This window comes from Onychomys torridus, chromosome 2 (assembly GCF_903995425.1).
Source record: "Onychomys torridus chromosome 2, mOncTor1.1, whole genome shotgun sequence".
NCBI classification, from domain to species: Eukaryota; Metazoa; Chordata; class Mammalia; order Rodentia; family Cricetidae; genus Onychomys; species Onychomys torridus.
In genome coordinates, this window is record NC_050444.1 from 165,675,429 (window position 1) to 165,698,389 (window position 22,961).

The 22,961-nt window shown below is 50.8% G+C and overlaps 2 protein-coding genes across 2 annotated transcripts; one reads left to right on the top strand and one right to left on the bottom strand.

The window, feature by feature from the left end:
- Positions 1 to 2,933: 2,933 nt before the first annotated feature.
- Positions 2,934 to 16,988, top strand: Wrap73 (WD repeat containing, antisense to TP73). The gene is made up of 12 exons (XM_036180108.1): positions 2,934 to 3,071; positions 6,126 to 6,278; positions 7,086 to 7,202; positions 9,338 to 9,410; positions 11,359 to 11,462; positions 12,046 to 12,132; positions 12,271 to 12,405; positions 12,503 to 12,580; positions 13,889 to 13,994; positions 14,843 to 14,968; positions 15,402 to 15,593; positions 15,854 to 16,988. The coding sequence occupies exons 1-12, from the start codon at positions 3,003 to 3,005 to the stop codon at positions 15,994 to 15,996; spliced, it is 1,383 nt and encodes a 460-aa protein (XP_036036001.1). The 5' UTR covers positions 2,934 to 3,002; the 3' UTR covers positions 15,997 to 16,988.
- Tprg1l (tumor protein p63 regulated 1 like) lies at positions 16,680 to 20,177 on the bottom strand. Its single transcript, XM_036180109.1, has 4 exons — positions 19,834 to 20,177; positions 19,565 to 19,741; positions 18,634 to 18,787; positions 16,680 to 17,896 (listed from the first exon to the last, which is right to left on the bottom strand). Exons 1-4 carry the CDS (start codon positions 20,106 to 20,108, stop codon positions 17,702 to 17,704), a joined length of 801 nt encoding a protein of 266 aa, XP_036036002.1. The 5' UTR covers positions 20,109 to 20,177; the 3' UTR covers positions 16,680 to 17,701.
- Positions 20,178 to 22,961: the final 2,784 nt, after the last annotated feature.

Below are 22,961 nucleotides of genomic sequence, written 5' to 3' on the forward strand. Positions count from 1 at the left end.
CTGCTACCTGCGGTGGACAGGGTGGGCAGGAGGCAGGCCCATGGGTTGCCGAGACACCAACTGGATCAACTGGTAGCCCCACTCCGGCCCCTCCTGCCACTGACGCGAGGTCCCTGGGGCGGTTCCCAAGGCTAGCACCCCAGCTGCCGACTGCCGCTCACCCCAATCCCAGCAGCTCCAGAGCCGCATGAGGGATCCCTGGCTCTCGCATCGGTCCCAGCGCTGCCTACCTGCTGCTGGCCGGGGGTCAGCGTCGCGGAGGACTGGGCTGCACCGCTGCCTCCTCGCTGGCTGAGGGGAGGGCTGCGGGACGGCGGGTTATATGGGCGCGGGGCGGGGAGGCGGCGGCAAGGGCTTAGCGCCTTTCGCAGCAGACCGGCGGGAAGGCAGCGCGGGCACTCAGCGGTGGCGGGAGGAGGGCCGGCCACCCCGGCCCCGGGCTCCCACGCGCGCTCCGCCTCCCCAGCTGGCTCTGCTCGAGTCGGGGTCCCGGCCCCACTCCTCCCGCCTCCTTCCCGCCACCGCTTGGCGCGCGTCGCCCAGTGGAACCCCAGCGGGGTCTCCCTGCCGGGCCGCACGCTAGTAGCCCGAGCCCTCCGCTGAGTGGGACCGGACTGCGACCTTTGGCGGGGCTCGGGGCGCCAGGAAGGGTGCGCAGGCGCCGAGGGGTTGGACACAGGTGTAGACTGGGCACCCGATGCCCTGGACTCTTTCCGACCCTCTCTCTGTCTCCTCCGCCTTCTCCCCAGCCGCCCATCTCCCCCAATCCCTCTGGCTGTCCCTACTGCCCTGCGCCTGCAACCCAGGGGGTCAGGAGCGTCCTCAGCGGGGTAGCTGCGCCTCCTCAGGGGCTCGCCCTAGCCTGAGTAAACCTGGAGGAGGGACCGAAACTCAGGGCTAAAGGCCGGGGAGGAGAACCGTTGTCGACAGACCAGCATCAGCGGGTCTCCTCCTCTGAGAGCAGTTCGAAGCCCTCTCGATTTGCCTGATGGAGACTACAGCACGGCTCGAAAGAGTATTCAGTGTAGACCCTCTGGATTTGACTCTTCAAAATTCAGCCAGAGGTTGTGCCTCCTGGACCCATGCATCACCGGGGCCACGGGCCGCGCACCCTCCTCCCTCCTGGGTACGTCCGGGTTTGCTTGCCCTGGGCATCAGTCTTTTCTTGGTCGAAAGTGCAAGTGCGATGCCCAACAGAAGCCCACAAACTGCTCACACAGCGGCTTGGGGTTAGGCATCTCATCTCAGGCTCGAGATGTCTGCTGCACTACCGGCGATCTCCCTGCTGGGCAAGTGAGCAGTCTGGCGTTCTCTCACCTCAGCACTCGGGCACTGGGAAAGACCTGACACAGAACGAGTTTTGGAGTTGGCTTCAGGCACCACTAGATGTGCCCTGCTTGCGTGGTTATGGGACCCCTTAGTGGCTCCGCAGGGTGGTCCTTGCCCAAGATGTTCCCACCCGCCCTCGAAGTCGCGTTGGTGTCGCCAGTGGTATTGCAAGAGGGATGGGCTGGTGCAAACCGGATTCCCCCTCTCACCATGAACCAAGCGGATTGCTAGGTGCAGGGTAGGGACAAAGACGAATACCAAGCAAGAGTTTAGGACTTGTTGGGAACAGAAAAGACCAGCACTCCGCGCACTCTCCTGACAGTGCAAGTACCTTCAGTCATTCATTCTCGGAAGTTAGATGTATCTATCGGTGAGGAAGAGGTTCGGAGCTATGAGCTGGACCAAACAATACTAGGTTCTGTTCAGCTTTCAGAATTCGGGACCTAGCGCCAATGGCAGTGGCTGTTGGATAAAGTGATCCTTAGAGGCTCTGGGTGCAAACAGGAACAACCAACCTCCTGAATGAGCCCTCTGGGGCAGATGACTTGGGATGCTGAGTGAGTGAAGAACAGGGCACTTTGGGGAGCGAGCGGGGTCTGAAGCCCATTTGGTGCTCTATCCCACAGATGCCTAGTGGGGCTGCCAACCCTGGTGAATCAAGAGCTTCTAAGTTCACTCTCTAACCCAGTACCTCCAGGAAGGTGAGCTGACCCACATGCCTACGATTTTGTTTCGCCCTAGACCTGTGAAGCACCTGAGCATCACGGGGGTCACGCTGCAGGTGGTCGCTCTCAACAAAACCTCAAAGCAAACCTATATTTATACTTGTACATTACAAAAAATTAAATTGCAATACATACTGTGTTTTGCTTTGTTTTGTTTGAGAAAGGTCTCACGCAGCCCAAGATGGCCTCAAACTTTATAGTTAACGGAGGATGACCTCGAACTGCTGCTGCCTCTGCCTTTAGGTCTGGGATTAAACGTGTGCAGTCTCGTGCCCGGTTTGTGCAGTGCAGGGTTTCATATACGCTAAGCAAGCACTCTGCCATCTGACCCGCACCCCTACACCTTGTAACAGAAACTTTGTTACATTCTTTGTTGTTGGGTTTTTTGTTTGTTTTTCAAGACAAGGTTTTTCTGTGTAGTTTTGGAGCCTGTCCTGGAACTCGTTCTGTAGACCAGTCTGGCTTCGAACACACAGATATCCACCTGCCTTAGCCTTCCTAAAGGCAATCACTACCACCACCAACCGGCTTGTTACATTCTAAATGGATGTATCTGCATATGACTGTATACTTAAATACATACTTACAACTAAATAAATGTATGTTTACAAATACAAAGGTCTAGTTAAATCTGGATTTCAGATAAGGGTTTTTTTTTTTTTTTAGTTTAAGTATGTCCCATGTAACATCTGGGAACATATTTATATTGTGATTTATCTGAAGTCAGAATTTAGCCACGCGTTCCGCGGCTTGCTCGGAGATCCTCTATGGCGCAAAGGCGCTCGGCCCCTTTAAGGCTCGAGCTCGGACTCCCTGCCCCACAATGCCGCGCGTCCTCTCGAGGCTCCCATTGGCTGCAGCTCACTTCCGCCTCCGCACTTCCGGCCGCGGCCCGCGGCGGTTGCGGGCAGTACATAAGAGCGGTGCTAGCCCTGGCTGACCGCGGTCATGAACTTTTCGGAGTCATTCAAGCTCTCCGGCCTGCTTTGCAGGTTCTCCCCGGACGGCAAGTACCTGGTGAGCCGCGGTGCGCCGGGCAGAACCTGTGCGTGGGCGCGCGACCTGTGCTGGGGGCCAGAGCGGGTCGAAGGGGGGCGGGAAGGGGGCCCGAGTGGGACGAAGCGGGCGGCCAGGGGGACTCGAGCCAGACGTCAGGGGGACTCTCAAACTCAGGCGGAGTTTTGGGCCAGACGGGGGAAGACCTAGGTAGATGATAAGGGTAGGGGAGAGGGACCCAGGCCGAGCTAGAGGGATACTGGCAGGTGGCCAGGGTACGGAAGGGGGATGTGGAGCGGGTGCCCTGGGCAGGGCAGAGATGGAGTTGGGGATAGGTTGATACTCTGACAGGTGGTCAGGGTAGGGGAGGAGGATCTGGAGCAGGTGGCCCGGGCTGGGCGGATGCCAGCCTCCTTACTCCAGTTTCCCTTTATCAAAGTTAGGTCAGGTGATGATGCATTCACACATTTGAGGGCACAGGGGATGCCAGCTCATTTTAATTTTGTCACAAACAGCATAGTACATGTTTTCTCGCTTGTAAGCTGGTTAAAGGGTGCCCTCCTTTGTGGTCCTCACTACCTCTCCTCCTCCATCACATGCAGATTATTTTAGTAACTAGCTTTCAGTACCAATGTTGGATGTTAGCTGTCCATTCTATGGGTGACAGAATAGTGTTTAAAATACACCAATATGACCATTGTGCACTCTCTGAAGGCAGACATTTGACATTAGGAAGCCATCAAGGAAAAAAAAAACAAAACTCATGTCTTATAAAAACTATGGTTTTGGGCCACTGGGGTAGCTTGGCCAGTAAAGGAACCTGCCACTAAGCCTGATGACCTGAGTCCCATCTCTAGGACCCACATAATGGAAGGGGAGAACTGACTCCTGTAAGTTGTCCTCTGACCCCCACATAAGCCTTAGCTAGTGTATGACCTTTCCACATACAAGTGTAATCATAATTTTTAATGAGCTTCCTTTTATCCATCTATCATCTTCTTCTAATTGACAGATAACATTTTTTAAATTATTAGTTTTCAAGACAAGGTTTCTCTGTGCAGCCCTGGCTTCCCTGAAACTCACTCCAGTAGACCACGTTGGCCTCAAACTGCCCTCTTCTGCCTCCTGAGTGCTGGGATTAAAGGTGTGCACTACTGCCTGTCTTGGTTCTTAATCCACACTCGTGCTGTATTTATCCAGGTCTTTGAGACATTGTTTACCCACCTTATGTATCATTCTAAGAAAGTAGGAAATGTCAGGATCGAGATAGTGTCAGCAGGTAAAGATACCACTCTGCAAGCCTGACAGTTTGTGGAGTACGAATCCTAATTGGTCTCAATAAAAACCTGGAGCCAGATATCGGGGTAAATGCTGGAAGATCAGAGGGACAAAAGAACAAACCAAAGCCACCTCTCATCTCACCAGCTCCTCAGCTACCAAAGACTGAGCTCCTGTCTCCTCCTGCCTTATATGCCTTTTCTCTGCCCAGCCGTATCACTTCCTGTCTCAACCAACCTAGTGCTGGGATTAAAGGCGTGTGTGCCTACCAAGTACTAGGAGCATGTAACGGCATGAGATCCCAAGTGCTGGGATTAAGTGGGTGTGTGCCACCACTGCCTGACCTCTATGACTAACTAGTGGCTGGCTTTGCCCTCCAATCTTCAGGCAAACTTTGTTAGATCACACACAAAAATATCACCATAGACTTGAGTTCTGGAACCTATGTAAATGTGGAAGGAGAGAATTCTCTCCTCTCTCTCTCTCGCTATCTCTCTCTTTCTCTCTCATACACACACACACACACACACACACACACACACACACACCCTACCTTGGTATAGTTTACCTTTTACTGCCATGCAAGTCTGACAACTTGAGTTCTAGAACCCATGTAAAGGGGGAAGGAGAGAATTAACACCTCCCCCACCCCACCCACACACACTCCTACCTTGATATTTTATCTTTTTACAAGTATCTCCACAGATTAGAGTTGTTTTACTGTTGTGAAAGTTCTAATGAACAGCAAAGAGGTTTCATTTGGTTATCTGATGTTTGGGATTGCTCACTCATCAAAATATTGTGGACCTCTTGATAATTGTTTCTTGGGAGTCTTGCCATACTGTGCAGAGCAGGCTCATGTTTCCAGTTTCAGTGTCTTCAGTGGTTCATAAGGAATTCATTCATAACTGGCAACTTTTAAATCTGTGTGTACACCACATGCTTGTGTGTCTGTGTGTTAGTGTGCAACTGTACATGGGCGCCACAACACACAGAAGACAGGACAACCTGGAATATTGTTGCTTGACTTTCACCTTGTTTGAGTCAAGGTCTCCGCTGCATACACCAGGCTAGCTGGCCCATGAGCTCCTGTTTCCGCCTCCCCTCTAACCACAGGTACAGGGGGATTATAAACAAGTGCACTCAATTTTATGTGGCTTCTGGGGATCCAAACTTGCTTTTGAGGCAAATGCAAGTTCTTGGCTTTCAGACTATAGTAGAATATGCAAAGCTAGCCTCAGACTTAGAAAGTAGCTGAGCACCTCCCCAGTTTGGGGGTTACAGGTATGCACCATCACACCTAACAGAAAACCTTTTTTTTTTTTTTTTTTCCCCTAGTGGGGTTTCAGGACAGGGTTTTTCTGTATAGCTCTGGCTGTCTTGGAACTCACTTTGCAGACCAGGGTGGCCTTGAACTAAGGGATTTGCCTGTCTCTGCCTCCCCAGTACTGGGATTACAGGTGCGTACACCATACCTGGCTCCACTTGGTAATCTAATTTAAAAAAAAAATTTTTGCTTGCACAAATCTGGGGGTTACAGTTGCTAATTTGACAGATGTACACTGTTTGTAATGAAGAAACTAGGGTGGTAAACTTAAATCTTCATATGCACCAACTTTATCTTCTAACTAATTTTGGAATGAGCTCTGAAATTACTGGTCCACATGTAGCTAAGCACCTCTGAAACATGTCAGACAGGAGGGAAGGAGATGGCCATTGAGGCAAGCAGCACTGCTATTCTGAGAGCTCCTTCCTGTAGAGTAGATACTATCAAGTGCTTTCTGTCTCATTTTTTAGGCTTCCTGTGCCCAATACCGGTTAGTGGTCCGGGATGTGAAGACCCTTCAGATCCTTCAGTTGTATACATGCCTGGACCAGATCCAGCACATAGAGTGGTCAGCAGACTCCCTCTTCATCCTGTGTGCCATGTACAGACGGGGGCTTGTGCAGGTGTGTACCATGTGTCAGTGGAGCTTAGACAGATGGGTGCTACATATCTGTGGGCCCTGTTCCGGTGTGTGCTGCTTACAGACGGGGGGGGGGGGGGGGGGGGGGTGTAGGCAGGCCTATGCCATATACAGGTAAGGCTCATGAAAGTGTCCCATGTATGGATGGTGTGCATGGCATGTGTAATTGATCTGTTGATGTAGCATGTATAATTAAGAAACTTTACAGGGGTATAACTGGGAAGGAGTGGGGATTTTTTTGTATCGTCCCTTCAGGTTTGAAAAAGAAAATGCAATGAAACTCTAAAGCTTCTTTCTTTAAATACATAATGCTCTCTAATAGTTTAATCTAAATACTTTGGATGTGGGGGAAAAACCCACTAAAATGTTGTTAATCTTTAGCATGGTTTCTAGAGTGGGCAGCACTTGCCAATAGCAGTGGGGCACCTTGGACAGGGTGTCTGAGGAAGAGCTAGAAGGCAGTGTTCATCATTCACAAAGCCTAACTAAATGAGGTTCTAGGGATAGAGACATGAGCAGACCCTTTTAAAGGTACAACAGAAGGAAGTCTCCAAGAAATGAGGCCTGGCCGGGCGGTGGTGGTCACGTCTTTAATCTGTGAGTTCGAGGCCAGCCTGGTCTACAGAGTGAGATCCAGGACAGGCACCAAAACTACACAGAGCAACCCTGTCCTGAAAAGCAAAACAAAACAAAAGAGGTGAGGTCTGATCTGGCAGGTGCTGTCCTCTCCCTCACAGAGGTTTGCTGGTGGGGTGACTGGTTTGCAATCCTGTTTCTTTCACGAATCAAGGTCTGGTCCCTGGAGCAGCCAGAATGGCACTGCAAAATCGACGAGGGCTCTGCAGGGCTGGTTGCTTCCTGCTGGAGTCCGGACGGCCGCCACATTCTGAATACAACTGAATTCCATGTAAGCTGGCCACATGTGGCCCATCCTGTCCTGCCTGCCTAAAATAACCTGGGAATGTGAAAGTCTGGGCTCTGGAGTAATATGCAGGTCAGAGTTCATAAACAGCATAGTTTTTATATCCTATTTTTTTTTACATGATGTCTTTTTTAAAAAGCTTTTTATTCATGTATTTTATGTATATGAATGCTTTATCTTCATGCACACCAGAAGAAGGAATCTGATCCCATTACAGATGGTTGTGAGCCATCATGTGGTTTCTGGGAATTGAACCCAGGACATCTAGTAGAGCAGTCAAGTGCTCTTAACCACTAAGCCATCTCTCCAGACCCTTTAAATCCTATTTTAAAGAATAATAGAACATTAAAAGGGGTTGTCAAGATGGCTCAGTGGCTAAAGGCTCTTGCCACCCAGTCTGACCTCCTGAGTTTCATCCTGTAAATGCACATGCTGGAAGGGAAACCCTAAAGTAATGTAAACAAAGAAAAGTCTGTGTCTTCTGTTACAGGCTAGTAGAGGCAGGAGGCGGGGCCAACTCTGCACTTGTAATGCTAACATCTTAAAGGGACATGTGGCCTGGGCTTTTTTCTCCTTTGAGAGTTTTCTAGACAGCTTTAGTGAGCAGCCCTTCCTCATTCTTAGAATTCTGCAGACCAAAGTCCAGCCTCCATACCTCAGACCCTCAGTTAATGGCCCAAAGGAAAGTTACCCTCTCTAAAGTTTATGAAACATTTAAAAAATGTAACTTTATTCATTCAGTCATGTACACACTGACATGGAAAGGAACAAAGTAAAGTGTACAGATTGCCTTTGACTACCATTGTTATATTTTGGGACAGGGTCTCACTGTGTAGACCAGGCTGGCCTCAAACTCTTAAGAGATCTGCCTGCCTCTGCCTCTTGACAACTGGGATTAATTAAAGCTTTGTGTTACCATGTCCTACCTTATTCCTAGATTTTAAGTTTTAGCTTTTAAAAAATCCCACAGACTTCACTTACTACCAGCTATGATTGGTGGCCAGGAGGTGACCCTGTAGGCATCTGTCTGTTAGTAAGAATGGACATATAACTGAGAGGCAAACACATTCCGTTCGGGACTATTAGATCACTGATCACTGTTCTTGGGGCAGGATCTCCATGAGGGCACAGCAAAATGAAGGGAAGCCCTGCTTCTCATGCAACAAGAGGAGGGCTGAATTAGGCTGGTGCCTGAGCAGTGGAAGACACTCACCTACACACTTCTTAGAACTCCACAGGCCTTGAGAGCCTGCTGGCTCCCGAGGGCACCTTCGGCTGTGTTGTACAGTAGCCAGCTGTTGTAGGGTCTTGGAGTCTGCAATGCCTATGGCACTGTGTTTACAGTAGTTCACAGGTTATTGGAATATGCCTGGACATTGCCTCTCCTGGCAGGCATAGCTACTACTCTCGTTCCTTACAAGGAAAGGTTTGCTGGGGCTTACTCAGCTGTCATTCTGCTGCTGGGATCTGAGTTGTGGGGAGCCCAGTGGCTTTGGTCTTTCCACTGTGTCTCTTCTAGTGACAGAGGATCCTGTTGGCTAGTGCAGATGGAGGTGTTCATCTTTCCGAGGCTTTGCATTGGGATCTGAAATGGCTAATAGTCTAGGAGCACAAAAGTGATGCTGCATGGTGGGGTTTCTGTTAATGTTGGATGTGTGCTCCTGTATGTGCGAGCTCACATGTTGTGGATCTCGAGTGTCTTCCTCAGTTATTCTCCACCTTATATTTTGAGGCAATTTCTCTCACTTGAACTCAGAGCTCTTGAGTTCTGCTAGTTTAGCTAGCCAGCTTGCCTGTCTCTATCTCGCACATACCTGGGATTTTAGACAGGCCACCATACCCACCTGACATTTGGAAGAGTGCTAAGTTTCCAAACTCCACTCCTTTCTTAAGCAGAAAGGCTTTTCCCCTGAGCATCTCCCCAGCCCTTCACTGTGGTGTCAGTTTTCACCTGTGATGATTGTGACAGTCAGTGCTTTCACAGCTGCTTTATGCAGACATGCTAAATTAAACTACATATGAGTGTAGTGTGAGTCCATCTTTATCTTTTTCAGCTTCAAAAGTCTTTCTAAAGATGGGAAGCTTCCTAATCCCTCTCTCTCTCCCATTCTCCCTGGCAGCTGCGAATAACCGTCTGGTCCCTGTGCACAAAATCTGTATCTTACATCAAGTATCCCAAAGCCTGTCAGCAGGGTGAGTCTGCCAGCACCCCTCACACACAGTCTTTGTAACTGTTCTGGAGATGTCCTTCTGTCATGGAGAGCAGATACTCCCTCCAGCTAGCCTCCATGGCTGTTCCTTCCTCTATGCCCTCAGATATCTCCTGGATCTCCTCACTCTGTGCTTGTTCTGCCCTGTCTCTGTAAACAAGAGCCCTCCATGCCACTTGGTGACAACAAGATGATGTGGAAAGTAGCAGAGAGGAATGGCCTGCTGGGAGGGAGACCCTTCACCTCTGTTTGAACAGGGCACTTGGCTCTCTCTCATTAGCGTGTAGAGGGGCTTGTCTTCGGGACCTACCTGTTAGCCTCACTTCACTAACTTTTTATCTTCGGGTGTGTGTGTGTGTGTGTGTGTGTGTGTGTGTGTGTGTGTGTGTGAGAGAGAGAGAGAGAGAGAGAGAGAGAGAGAGAGAGAGAGAGAGAGGGAATTCACAGAATACAGAGAGGGCCATCACATACCCTAACGGTGGAGTTACAGGTGGTTGTGAGCCACTTGTCTTGGGTGCTGGGGTCCAGTTTTGTGGAAAAGCAGTATAGGCTTTTAACTCCTGAGCCATCTCCAGCTCATTTCACTAGCTCTTCTGTCAGGGCATCACGTCCTGTCACATCTGAGCATCCCAGAACAGGGAAAGGATATAGGAGCCTCCCCATTTGAGCCTTATCCCTGGGAGAAGGTAGAAGGCTGGGGTGGGTGTGCAGCTCTCGAACCAGAAACTACGGACAGTAGAGGGAGCAAGACACAGTGGGCCTCTTACTGTTTTCTTTGTTGCCATAAGCAATTTGCAGATCACATTGGACTGAAATGCATTGTAGGCTCATTTTGACTTTTGTCAAGTGTTTCTGTGCCTGAACAACCGTCTGGCTCTAAGTGGAGGTGGTCCTTTAGTCCTCTATTACTTGAAATGTTCTTGTCATTCATAAAGCAACAACCTCGGCCTGGGGCTTTTTATACTAATACAATCCAGGAAAAACTGCTTAATGTTTTTCTGAATATTCATCTTAATTTTAGTTACTTGAAATGATAAGTTCAAAAGTAAGAATAAGAAATGCTGGGCTGAAGAGATGGCTCAGAAGTTAAGAGCACATACTGCTTTCCCAGAGGACTCCAATTCAATTCCCAGCACCCATGTCAGGTGGCTCACAACTGCCTGTCACTTCAGCTCTAAGGGAATGGGACTCTTCTGGCCTCTGCAGGCACTCCTGCACTCCGTGCATACCTATACACAGAAACACACACATACTTACACTAATTTAAAATTTTTTAAAAAAAATCTGAAAACAAAAGAGAAATGCAGCAGTAAACTACAGAACTTACTCAGGGTGTAAAGTGCTTGTGCAAGCATGAGGACGTGAGTTCAGATCCCCAGAGTCCACCTAGGAGCCAGGCCCAGTGTCTGTAATCCCAGACTCCTATGTCAAGATGGGAGCTGGAGGCTGAGAATTCCAGAGCTTGCAGGCCAGTTACCCTGTGTCAAACAAGGTGGATGGGGAGTCCAGACACCTAAGATTGTCTTCTAACCCTTATACATATCTATGCCATGGCACAGGTGTGCCTGGATTCATATACACAGCACACACACAATAGCAAGCTGGCTTTTGACCAAATGTCGCTGTAGTTTCTTTGTGAAACATGTTAACCAGCTGGGCCCTTCATTCAGTCAGTGACATTTGTGCCACATGAAAATCAGGTGCTTGGCCCCTGCAGAGCAGTCTGTGTGTGAGTCACCACCTGATTTGCAGGAGGGATGAGACCTCTGCTTGTCAGGTTCTTGTGTGACAACGTCCTGCTCGCTAGGGGAACTGTAGTGTTTCACACTTGTGAGGCTTCCCCTTCTCTTGATTGGCTCTTTCCTGTGTCCCTTTTAAAGACTCTGCTGTTTGTCCATGTTCTGGTTCCAGTTCACCTTCTCTCTCCACAGGAGTAACTTTCACCAGGGATGGCCGCTACCTGGCCTTGGCAGAGAGGCGAGACTGCAGGGACTATGTGAGCATCTTCGTGTGCAGTGACTGGCAGCTCCTCAGGGTAGGGTAATCCTTTCCTGCTGTCGGGGAAGAGGTAGAGCCAGTGTGCTGATCATCCCAGGGGCCTTTGCAGTCCCCAGTATAGAGAGAGTGATGAGATTTCCATGGCCAGAGGGCAGGGTACTGTGTTCCTTTAAGCAGTGCACACTAAGGGTGATCCAGACCTCGTGGTGCATACTTGGTGCATATTAGAAGTTGGCATGACCTTTTAACCCTCTTGTTTGCATAAGGGAATGCCTCCCTGGGAAGAATGCTGTTGAGTTGCTCCTGAGCAAGATGCCTCAGGGGCTGTGACATTGAGCACATTGCCCCTCCACACACTTATGCTTCAGACTCAGGAATACAGTTCAGTATCAGAGTATTAAGGAATATCTGAGGGGGCACACTGGGGAAGCAGAGTGCAGGCAGATGAGGACATGTGGACCTTGCCCAGAATGGTTGCCGTTCACCAGGACAGCATGCAGATATTTTCTGTTGCTGCATGTAAAATGATGGATGCATGTGCCAGAAGCATTGGTTATAAAATAAATGTACTTATCTAAGGAAATGTTTTCAAATTGTCATGTTTTTCTCTCGTCTGGAAGCACTTTGACACAGACACCCAGGATCTCACAGGGATCGAGTGGGCACCAAATGGCTGTGTGCTAGCAGCGTGGGACACTTGCTTAGAGGTATAGCACATGGCCAGCAGCACATACTTTTTCAAGAGCATTCACCTGCAGGCACCTGTATGCACTTCAGTGCAGCGAGCTGCTGGGTGCTGAAGCATGTGTTCAGTGCCTGTGACATGTCTAATGTCTCATCTGCAGTACAAGATCCTGCTGTACTCCTTGGATGGCCGCCTGCTCTCAGCATACTGTGCCTATGAGTGGTCCCTGGGCATCAAGTCTGTGTCTTGGAGTCCCAGCAGTCAGTTCCTGGCCATTGGGAGCTATGATGGAAAGGTGGGAAATGGCTAGGGCACAGGCCAACTCCATGAGCTGCAGGACACTGGCAGCTCTGTGAGGTGTCTGCATGTCATTCTCATGGTTCCTTCCCCAGGTGCGCCTCCTTAATCATGTGACCTGGAAGATGATCACCGAGTTTGGGCATCCTACAGCCATTAATAATCCCAAGACAGTAAGTCTGCATAGATCTTCACTTGAGCACAGTGGTTTCTCCGGTGCTGTGAGCTAGTCTTGACCAACTGTGATGTTGACTTCCCTGTTGTCCCTGCACCCTCACATACTCCTCTGTCAAGGGCATGTCTGGTCCAGGCTCCTCTGGACTGTGCCTCTGTCCTAACCAGAGGCTGTGTTGATGCTGTCCTCTGCAAGGTCCCTGGTGTTTGCAGAGGGGACTGGGGAATCCTAAGCATCTGCTATCCTGCCAGGCACTGTGCTCTGGGCTTCAATAGACAAGCAGGGAAGGGTCAGGGGAGTTGTTCTGTGCAGACCTTGGGTAGGAGCAGCCCAGTTCCAGTAGCCAGGAAGTGCAGAGATACCATAGTTGAAGGCGTATTCTGTAGCTCTATAGCATTGAGTCCACGCTGTCTGCAGCAAGGACAGACTTCCAACTTCCTTGTAGAGGTCAAGGTGCTAGACCTGAGGAGGACAAGAAAGGGCCAGAACCCTAGAGGAAGGAGGAACTGGGCAGAGGCTAGCTTTAGTCAGGGTGCTCTTCAGGAGCGGTGGTTGAACTTGGCCAGAGCCCAGGTGAGGGGTAGCAGGCTGCCAAGGTTTGCCTGTGGTTCATGTGTCTAAGTCTCTTCATGTGTGCTGTGGTTTCTCTGCCTGGGACTGTGGTGTATGAGTCAGCTGTGTGTCACTGTGACAGAATGCCTGAGACAGGACCAATTTAAAGGAAGAGGGATTTATTTTGGCTCCTCATTTCCAAAGCTTCAGTCCATGGTTCCTTTGCCTTGTTACTTTGGGCCTGTATCAAGGCAGCACATTGTAGTGAGGAAAAAATGGCAAAGCAGAGCTAATCTAAAGTGGCCAGGAAGCAGAGAGGAAGAACAGGTGAGGTCTCAATGTGGGCTTCAAAGACATACCTTCAGTGACCTGCCTTCCCCCACAACTGTTTAAAGTTACCGCCAAGCCCCAACTTGTAGCCTTTAAGACTCACACTAACAGCAAGTCAGGCCTGGCTGTTTGCTGCTCCATAACCTTGCTGCTCACTGGCCTCTGGCCTGGCACCCTCATGTCATTTCTGAATAGCTGTGACATTGTTCACCACAACACAGCCATGTGATGAGGTCGGTGCCCATCTCTAAAGGACAGCCTGGTCAGTGGGACTGAGGTGGCAACTAAGCTGTCCTTCACTGTAAGGGGTCAGACTGACACCACTTCCCAGTAATAGTGGTTTCTGACACTTAAGTTGGACCATCTTCCCCTGAGTCCCTGGTTCTTGTCACTAACTGGTTAGTGGCCACATCCTATTTTTCAGGTTGTATATAAGGAAGCTGAGAAGATCCCACAGCTGGGGCTGGGCCACCTGTCCTTCCCACCACCCCGTGCAATGGCTGGTGCCCTCTCTACCTCAGAGAGCAAATGTAAGCAGCAGAGGGCTGTGTCTTTCTGTCTTAGATGGGCCTCTGTCCATGTGAATCTCAGGTGCTGTTTGTTTGGGTGGGGGAGATTTTGAGATGTGGTCTCAACCCTCCCTCAGCATAGGGATGACAGGTGTTCTCCTGTGATGCTCACCTTTCCGACAGTGCTCTGTATTCCACATCCCCTCATCCCATCTGTCACAACAGCTTGAGTTGATAGCCCTGGTCCTCCAAGGTGTCTTTTACACAGTTCTCTGAATGGACCTCAGAGGGATTTGGGAGGCAGAAGGAACAGGAACAGACATGTACTTGGTGGCTTAGCCTTTTCTGGAATAGAACCCTGAGCTTCTACTTCCTGCCCTGCAGGGAAATAGGAAGGGACCTCAGACTGAAGACGTAAGGGGACGGACATCAGCTGGGCAATGTGGGCTTAGATGGCTGAGGGTAACCAGGCTTGAGAGGTGCTGCTCATGCTGGCTGGTGTTTATCTAACATCTGCTGGTTGATACTCTTCCTTTAATTCCCAGCTGGAAGAGTGGCCATCTGTGCAGAGATGCTGGAAATGGATACACCTGCTAGATGTTCAAATAGCTGGGACTAGCTCAGAAAGCAGACCTAAGCATGCTTATACCTTTCCACTGGGGCTCCAAACTGCATGGTCCGCTCCCCACTTGGGGCCCTCTAGTCAGTGAGACTGTTGTCCCCTAGGCAACAGCCATCAGCTCTTTAAGCCCTCCACCCAGCAAATCTGTCCCCCATTTCCTGGCAATGTTTTCCCTTCCGTCTGCCTGCCCCCTCAGCCCTTCTCCACTGTAACCAGTGCCCACACGTCTTCCCTGTTGGTGTTCCAGATGAGATCGCCTCTGGGCCAGTGTCCTTGCAGACTCTGAAGCCGGTAGCTGACAGAGCGAACCCTAGGATGGGTGTAGGGATGCTGGCTTTCAGCTCTGACAGCTACTTCCTGGCAACAAGAAACGGTCAGTGTCATACTCATAAGCGGGGCCAGCTGCTCACTGTACCCTTTGATGCCAAGAGTAGAAATGATTGGAGAAACAAAGCTCAGGAGGGTGGCTGTGTGCTGTTCTCCTGATTTTCTGCTGAAGTGGATATTCTGCACAGCAGCTCCTTGCTCGCCTGTCTACACCCTAGCTGACTGCCTACTCCCTCATGCAGGCCTTCTCACTGTGCAAGAACGGGTCCAGCATTGGCCTCTGTGGGTCTGGCTTTGTTTGCATGTTTTTACATTTACAAATGTAAAAACCACAGGAAAAAGGGGTTTGTGGCCTTTGGAGGCCTTTTCTTTGTTATGGGTGCTACTCCCTGAGAAAGAAACCCAGTACACCCTTTGAGCCAGGGTTTGCTTGAAGAGGGCCAGCACTGACATGGTGCCCTATCTCTGTTTCCTTGCAGACAATGTCCCTAATGCTGTCTGGATCTGGGACATTCAGAAGCTGAAGCTGTTTGTGGTACTAGAGCACATATCTGCAGTGCGCTCATTTCAGTGGGACCCACAGCAGCCAAGGCTGGCCATCTGTACAGGAGGGAGCAAGGTGTACCTGTGGTCCCCAGCAGGCTGTGTGTCAGTGCAGGTACCTGGGGAAGGTGAGCATATCCCAGCAGACAGAGACACGGTGGCTCAGCACAGGCTGATCTACTTAAACCTTCTGCCATGTGTAGCAGTGACCTGCCTCCTGCACCATGCCTTTCTGCAAACCTGCAGGGCCGTGCCTAGTGTGTGCACCTGACAGGACCCACTGCCCTAAGCTTTATAGGCTTTGGCTTCACCAGCTCCTCACTCACTCACAGGCTGCCCTCCTTGGTCCTAGTTTCCACTCTAACCTTCTGACTACCTGTCTCTCTAGGTGACTTTCCAGTGCTTGGACTGTGCTGGCATTTAAGTGGGGATTCCTTGGCCCTCCTTAGTAAGGATCACTTCTGTCTCTGCTTTCTGGAGACCAAGGAGGGGCTTGGCACAGCCTGTGGACTACAGGATGGCCATGCCTAGGACCTGAGTGGAAACTGAGGCAGCAGGCCCTGCTGGTCCCAACATAAGCAACAGCTGCACAGTCTCTCCACATGGGATGCGATGCTCAGTTTTCTGTAGTGAGGCGTTTCTGTAAATATGTATAAAGTTGTAATATAAAATAGGTATTTGCTAATTCACGGAACAAGGGTGATCATTTTCCTCAAGGCCTTAGGTCACAGGTTCAAGGTCTGTCTTGGGAGGATGAAGAATCCTTATGACTCTTTGCTGTTTCCTGAGGCCTTCTTTCAGAGTGCTTTGGAATGAGGGTGACTGCTGTCCCACCTGTCCTGACTGCTGTCTCACCTGTCCAGCCCCTACTCAGAAGTGCTGTGAGACCCAGCACCTGTGCCAGTCCCCATGTGGGAGGTCTCTGGCCCAACAAGGCAGTTTGGCAGAGAGTCCTGGGTTTCTGCCTGGTATAGTACCACCAAACATACATCCGTATCTCTAACAAATGCCTTGAAAGCAGCCAGACCAGACTGTTGGGACTTGCGAACCAGGATTCTAACCTGAACTGTGCACTTAACCCATCCGAGTTCTTGTAAAGAGGACTACCAGGGAGGGTCCACAGCCAGCCAGCAGGTTCAGTCCCTTGGGCCTCAAGATAGTCTGTGGTTGGCATACCTGTTTTGTGACAGTAACTTCAAAAAGGAGCAACTCCATTTGGTTTTCAATGTCTTTACTACAAGACCAAAAGCACTGGGTAAAGACCAGGTGCATCTGAGGTCACCTTTCCTCTTGATCAAACCATAGCATTCTGGTCACATCCATGCTGGTTAACTTAAAGCAGAGGTATCGAGTGACAGGCCAGCATCTACAGTGTAATGAATGACAAGAGCTAGAGCATGGGGCAAGCTGGGTGTGGCTGGCGTGTTAAAGCTCAGCAGAGCTCAGTGGGGCTGATGTTACCTGGGGTGTGTGGGGCAGCAGGCTGGTCTGTTTATTAATAAACATGCACTTTTTAAACCAAACCACTCAGTCCCTTTTAAACAGAGACAGGATGATATAAACCCACCACCATGACATCCAGAAGGGGCTGGATTATGTCATGAGACTGACCTTTTCTGGGCCTAGGAAAATTGCAGTATTAACACAACCTGGATTAATTTTACGAAGTATGACTTTAGGTTAAACATATTCACAGAAGAGCAGCTTCACTAGGAACTGCCAAGCAGGCTGTCTTCTTGGTAACTAGTCTGCTGTCTGCTATTGTACTTAGCTTTTAAAAAATGGGCTGCATTTCAAAATACAAAACTTGGCGGGGTATTAGCAAATGTGCAGCAGCAGTGCAGGCACTGAGTCACTGTGTTCCACCCTGTCTGTCCACACAGCAGAAGTGGGGGGGGGAGCATTCTGCTCAGCATGCTGGAGGGGCAGGGCAGGAACAACAAGCCCAGTAGTGACACTGGAAAAAAACATTTATGTTGAGTTACAGAAGGAACACAGTGGCATGGGGACAGCCAGTCTTTCTGCCTTTATATATCATGTTGCCAAGGTGTCCAATATCCAACTAAATATATATATATATATATATATATATATATATATATATATATATATTTCACTTGACTATTCTAATCAGACACCTAAAGTGACAATGCCTGTGTTCTCTCCAGCCACAATGTGTAGCACGAGGTGGCACACCAAGTCCCCATCACCTTGGTTTTCTTGGGGACACAGCTGTCTAGAAGCCTATCTTGCCCCTGGTCATGGAGTAACCCAGCTTGGCTTCGTTGTTAATGAAGGACATTAGCCCCACGTAGGTCTCGATGAGGAGTGGGCGCTCCAGCACCAGCACGCTATTGGCCTGCCCTGGCAGTGGACTCTCCTTCTGGGCTTTCTTGACGGCCTGGATTAGAAGAGCCTTGAAGCTTTCCAACTTTAAAGAGAGAATAAGATAGAGCCTTAATCTCAGTGCTCCACCTCACAGGGAAACAAGGGGAGAAGGTCAACAGGTCAAGCTAGTGTCATCAGGTAACTCATCCCTTGCAAACATCATGACGACCTGGCGTTAAGCCCCTTCAACTCTAGATAGCACCACTCTGTCACTTAAGATGCAATCAAGAGACTCAGCAGCACGAGACAGACCAGATGCTGCCAGCAGAACTGACAGTAAACCTTGCACAGACGCACGTGCCCTGAAGTGATACAAAGTACACTGAGCAATGTGACCCTCTTAACAGCACCGTCAACACTGTACACACTGGTGTGCTGTGTGCTCAGGGCCCAGTAACATCACAGATGGATGAATTCATAAGGACTATGATGTCACTAAGTGACAGGACTTCCTCAGCCCTACCATAACCTGTCCAGAATGTGTAAGCAATGCACCATGTGCTGCATGTCTACCCTTTTGAAGAACCTCAGAGCTCCCTCAGCACCTCCCAAGTACCCACCTGCAGAGCCTCCCAGGACTTTGGGGTTTTCCCTGGATAACTCGACCAATCCAGACTGAGCATCCTGCAGCAGGATGGGGTCTCCTTCTGTTTTGTGGCCCAGCTACCCAGTTTCCCCATTATTAGGAGCTGCACTTGAAGTGCTCACATAGGACCATATAGCCTAGGATACACCCACCCATCACTGCTGGGTCCAAGCAAGGGCCCTGGATCTGCTTACATGGCATAGAGACGTGGTCTTCTCATCCATGCCAGCCATCGGGTGTTCTATGAAGGTGGCATAGGGCATGTTTGTGGACCAGGGGTTCCATCTATTGATGAAAGAAGGCCGGCTCTGCTTGTCCCACTGAATGCGAACCCCAAAGCCTTCTCGCCTGATGGAAGAGGGGAAGAAAAGCCTTGCTTACCACAGGAGTACAACATTGCAGCCAGCATCAAGAATGGCAGAGAAAGCCATGGTTTAGTGAAACATTGGTGTCCACTAGCTGCTTCAAGTACTTTCGAAGTATAAGAAGTTAATGTCTTGGCGATGCTGAGCCTCATCTTTACAGCTTATGAAACAGGCATACAGTTCAAACTAGCCAAATTATGAATGTGTTTGTTCCTTAATGTGTTATTGAATGTTGTTTAAGCTTGCAGCCATTAGCTTCCTGGATTCCCTTTTCAAATATTCATAGACTGTGGGCTCAAGTGTGGGGCTCTTAAGCTTCAGAATAATTCTTTTATAGCAAGCTGGCCAGTTCTTGGGAACTGGCTGTTAGTTTGTTTTCAGATGTATCCGGTTTTTAGTACATTCAGTCGATCCGCTTATCTTTTAAACAACTACCACCAGTAAAAGACTGAAAACGTACTCTTTGTTCCCATCCTGCTGGGAGTAAAATGTCCACTCTGGGGAGTGCTCATCGCTTTTAACAGTGGGCTAGGCTTCCACATATCCTAACAGGTAAATGGTTTTTAGTGCCGGCAACTCTACGGACTGTGCCAGCCTCCCTTTTAAGGAGGTAGTGGGCCGTCCTGAAGTCACCAGCTTCTATTTTAAGGTCCTTTTCACTGGTGCTTCAAGACCTTAAGGCCTTTAGCTCACAAGAGTGTAACAAAACCACTTACAGAGTTTGCAGGGACCCTGACGTGTAGTGCGCTGGTGCACCTACTTGTTGAGCGACTTTGGAGGAAACTGGAATTCTCCACAGGATATGGTGTCCACCGCGCTGAGCGCCACCCTGACCACCTGCTGGCACTGAAGGCTGATGAAGTCATATTTGCAGATGAGCAATGACTGGTCGGTGACCAGCACCAGCCGCTCCTTCTCGTTGTTCCAGTGGTCTACCCTGGAGGGAAGAGAGACCGCCTGTCACCAAGGCCCCCGCCCACTCCACGCCCGGCAGCCCCGAGGCTCCCACGCGCACTCGAGCAGGCTTACTCGGTCAGCAGCCACACCCCCTGAATCTCGCCGTCCTCCACCGGTCGTACGACGGCACGGATCTCCTCCACCGCCTGCTCGATGGTGCCAGGCCGGAACACGAAGTACTCCTTGACACGGGCGCGGCGTGTAGGGTCGTGGACGCTCAGCGGCCACAGTGTCTGGCGCAGCGGCGTGGCCGCCCCCGGCCGGCCCGCGCCTGCATCGTCGCCGGCTGCCAGCAGCGCCGTAGGGCTTGTGCCCGCCGAGTCCACGGTGTCCCTCAGCTGCAGCATTGCGCCGCCACCCACCGGCCCCACGGACGCGGCCGCCGCCCCGGCGTCAGCCCGGCCGCGCCCCGTCTTCGTCTGCGATTGGCTGCACCGTGCAGACCCCGCCTTCCAGGTCCGCCTCCGGCTCTGTCGACCGCGACTCGCGATTGGCTTTTCCCCAGCCCTCTTCTGCGATTGGCCCCAGCGCGCTGCCGTTCATAATCACTGACGTCCCTGCCGGAAGCAACCGCCACGCGCGGAGCCACTTCCTGTTTACTCGACGGGAAAGGTGCAGGTTGCTGGGGCGGTTCCTGGAAAGGGAAGCTACTGAGTCGCGCGGAAGGCGGGGCTCGCGCGAGGGGCGTCGCCCCTACAATGTGTCCGCGCATTGGCGTTGTGCTTTTCACCTTTTCCAAGGTTACGTTACGCTTCGAAGTGTGGCGCTTCGAGGAGGTGTACCGCGCGTTGAGGTGTATGTGCCTGGATGGTGTGGAATTGTGGTCGTGGGGGGTGTTGGCATCTGTGGATTGTGGGTGCTTCGGTGTGGGCACCTCAGATGTAGGCATCTCAGCGTGTGCTGCGTGCCTTGTGTGTGGGCATCTCAGGTATGTGGGCATATTGGGTGGGCACCTTGGGGATGTTGGTACCTAAGGTGTTGACATGGACATCCAGGGGCACCTTGGGTGTGTGGCTTTCTAGGGTATATGCACACTGGTGGTTGAATACCTCAGGGCTCCATCTAGGGTGTGTGCAGATCAGATGGACGTCAGGCATCAGTTCATATTGGGCATGATGCGCACAAGTAAGCTACCACATCACAGACTAGAGCTGCTGTGAGGGGTTTGGAAGAAAACACCATTAGATGCTCTTGGGCCCTACAGCTTCTCCCTGGGAGAGAAGCTCTTCTTAGCCCATTTCATCAGATCCAGCAGGTTCTCAGTGGGATAATGGCTCCCTTTAAGTGAATGGTGTGTGTAAACACTTCATGATAGGCATGTCTCCTGGCCTGCTCTTGACCCAGGGCACTCCATGTGTCCAGATGCTGGACACAGTCCTAGACTCGGCTGTCCTGAGAGCCTGACCCCCATGCAACCCACTATTGCACTGTCCCTCCCACAGGCTCCAAGGGCTGTGCATCTGTGACAGTTTAAGTGCTCACCTAAGTGGTCACTTGTGACTGACAGCCCCTGCCATGTTCCCTCTTATCCCCTCCTCCCCCCAAAGCCTTTTTTACTGTGTTCAGTTATGGATTCCTGGTTCAAAACACCCCCTGAGAGAGATTTCAGTTCACCAGGGCTCTGTGCTTGTTGCCGTCTTTGCTTTGTTAGAGTCCTGTTTGCACCCGTTATATTGCTCCGCGTCTGCCTGTGTGCACAGGTGTGTGTGGAAGTTGTACACAGTAGGGAGGATTGTGGATCTAGTCCCTTGCTTATGACGGGCACTTCGGGCTGTCTAACCATGGCAGACTTCCTCCCGCTGTTGCACATGCTAGGGTTGGGAGGCAGGTTTGGAGCAGTCCTGTAAGTGCCTGCAGCCACACGACACCAATGACGAGCAGAGTCCCTCCATATAGAATACATGGACCGTCAGACCTTCTGTCCCTGGGTCCTCGTGAAACTGGAGACTGCACAGCTTTCCCCCATAGCCACTCACTGCTAGAGACTTGGCAGTCACAAGAGGTGCTAAGGTTGTACCGCATTCAGAGTGTGGCAGAGCTGCCGCTCCCTCCTGTAGATGAGGGCCCAACACACCCACACACCTACCCTCTCACTGTAGGCCCCATCTTCCTGTCAACCAGTACCCCAGACCAGCTCTTGCGATTGCCTGGGCAGCCTGAGTTAGTGGGGCTAAGAGCATTGCCAACCTCCTGTGCGCCTTTCATTATGGAAAGCAGGTAGAACCCTGGCCCTCTGCTTCTGTCTCCCATCAGCTCTCTGTGCCTCTGTGTCCTTGTCTCAGTGGGATCATCGTGTCTCCTGTGGCTGTTGGGAGCATTGAGTGAGCCAGCACTGTGTAACTTTTCCTGGGATGTGCTCACCCTAGATAGGGCACTAATGACAGAGCAGAATAACAATTCTACACAAGTGTAGCTGAGCACACTAATGATGTTCCTGGGCTTGGTTGTAGGAGCAGAGATGAGGGGTTACTTGTAGGAATGTGGATGACCTCCAAACTGCTGCATCACCAAAAAGACCGCCCCAACATGGGTGAAGCGCCCCCCTCCCCCGTTTACCTTACACCCTCTATAACTCCTCCATCAATGAACACAGCTTGGACAGAATACAACAGAGAATGGCCAGAAGGCTCTGGCCAGAATCTAAGGTGAGACTCTAAGGGCCTATCTTCTCCCACCTCATTTCAGTGTGGGGTGCTCAACAGGCTGGTCCTTGAGTATCTCTTGGGGTAGTAGCTATAGTGATTAAGATGGTGATGGGAGTCACACCCACACCTCACCTGCTCTGTACCGCCTGGGCTACCCTGTGCCCATTGTTAGCCTTTACAGTCTTAACTGAGCCTCTGCCACGGTCCAGCAAAGTTCCAGGCGGCCTCCCTCCTTCCATGTTTCATGGGGCAGGGGCTGCTATGGAGCAGTTCCCTCTGGAATCTGGGGGAAGCTCATTAATACTCAGAAAGTCCCTGAAACTGATCAGAGGTAAAGCTCTGTCCCTCACAAGGTTACATAAGCAGTAGAAACTGCTGAAGAGAGGAAACTCGTATCTGTTTGGCTGCCTACAAACCACTCAGAAAGCTCCAGGGTTCCAGCTCTCAGAGTCGAGTCATCACCCATGTGAGGATGGGCTTTCAGTGACGCAGCTGCCTGTGAATTGCCCATGTTCTAGTAACCCCTCACCCATAGCCCTCTAACTCAGTAAATCC

Excerpts from the sequence above, each read along its gene's own strand:
- Tprg1l (XM_036180109.1), bottom strand. The coding sequence starts at position 20,108 with ATGCTGCAGCTGAGGGACACCGTGGACTCGGCGGGCACAAGCCCTACG. Across the intron at positions 18,788-19,564 it reads CCTCCAAAGTCGCTCAACAA|GCGAGAAGGCTTTGGGGTTC; the intron begins GTAGGTGCACCA and ends CTCTTCCATCAG. Across the intron at positions 17,897-18,633 it reads AGACCACGTCTCTATGCCAT|TTGGAAAGCTTCAAGGCTCT; the intron begins GTAAGCAGATCC and ends CTCTCTTTAAAG.
- Wrap73 (XM_036180108.1), top strand. The coding sequence starts at position 3,003 with ATGAACTTTTCGGAGTCATTCAAGCTCTCCGGCCTGCTTTGCAGGTTC. Across the intron at positions 3,072-6,125 it reads CCCCGGACGGCAAGTACCTG|GCTTCCTGTGCCCAATACCG; the intron begins GTGAGCCGCGGT and ends CTCATTTTTTAG. Across the intron at positions 7,203-9,337 it reads TGAATACAACTGAATTCCAT|CTGCGAATAACCGTCTGGTC; the intron begins GTAAGCTGGCCA and ends TCTCCCTGGCAG.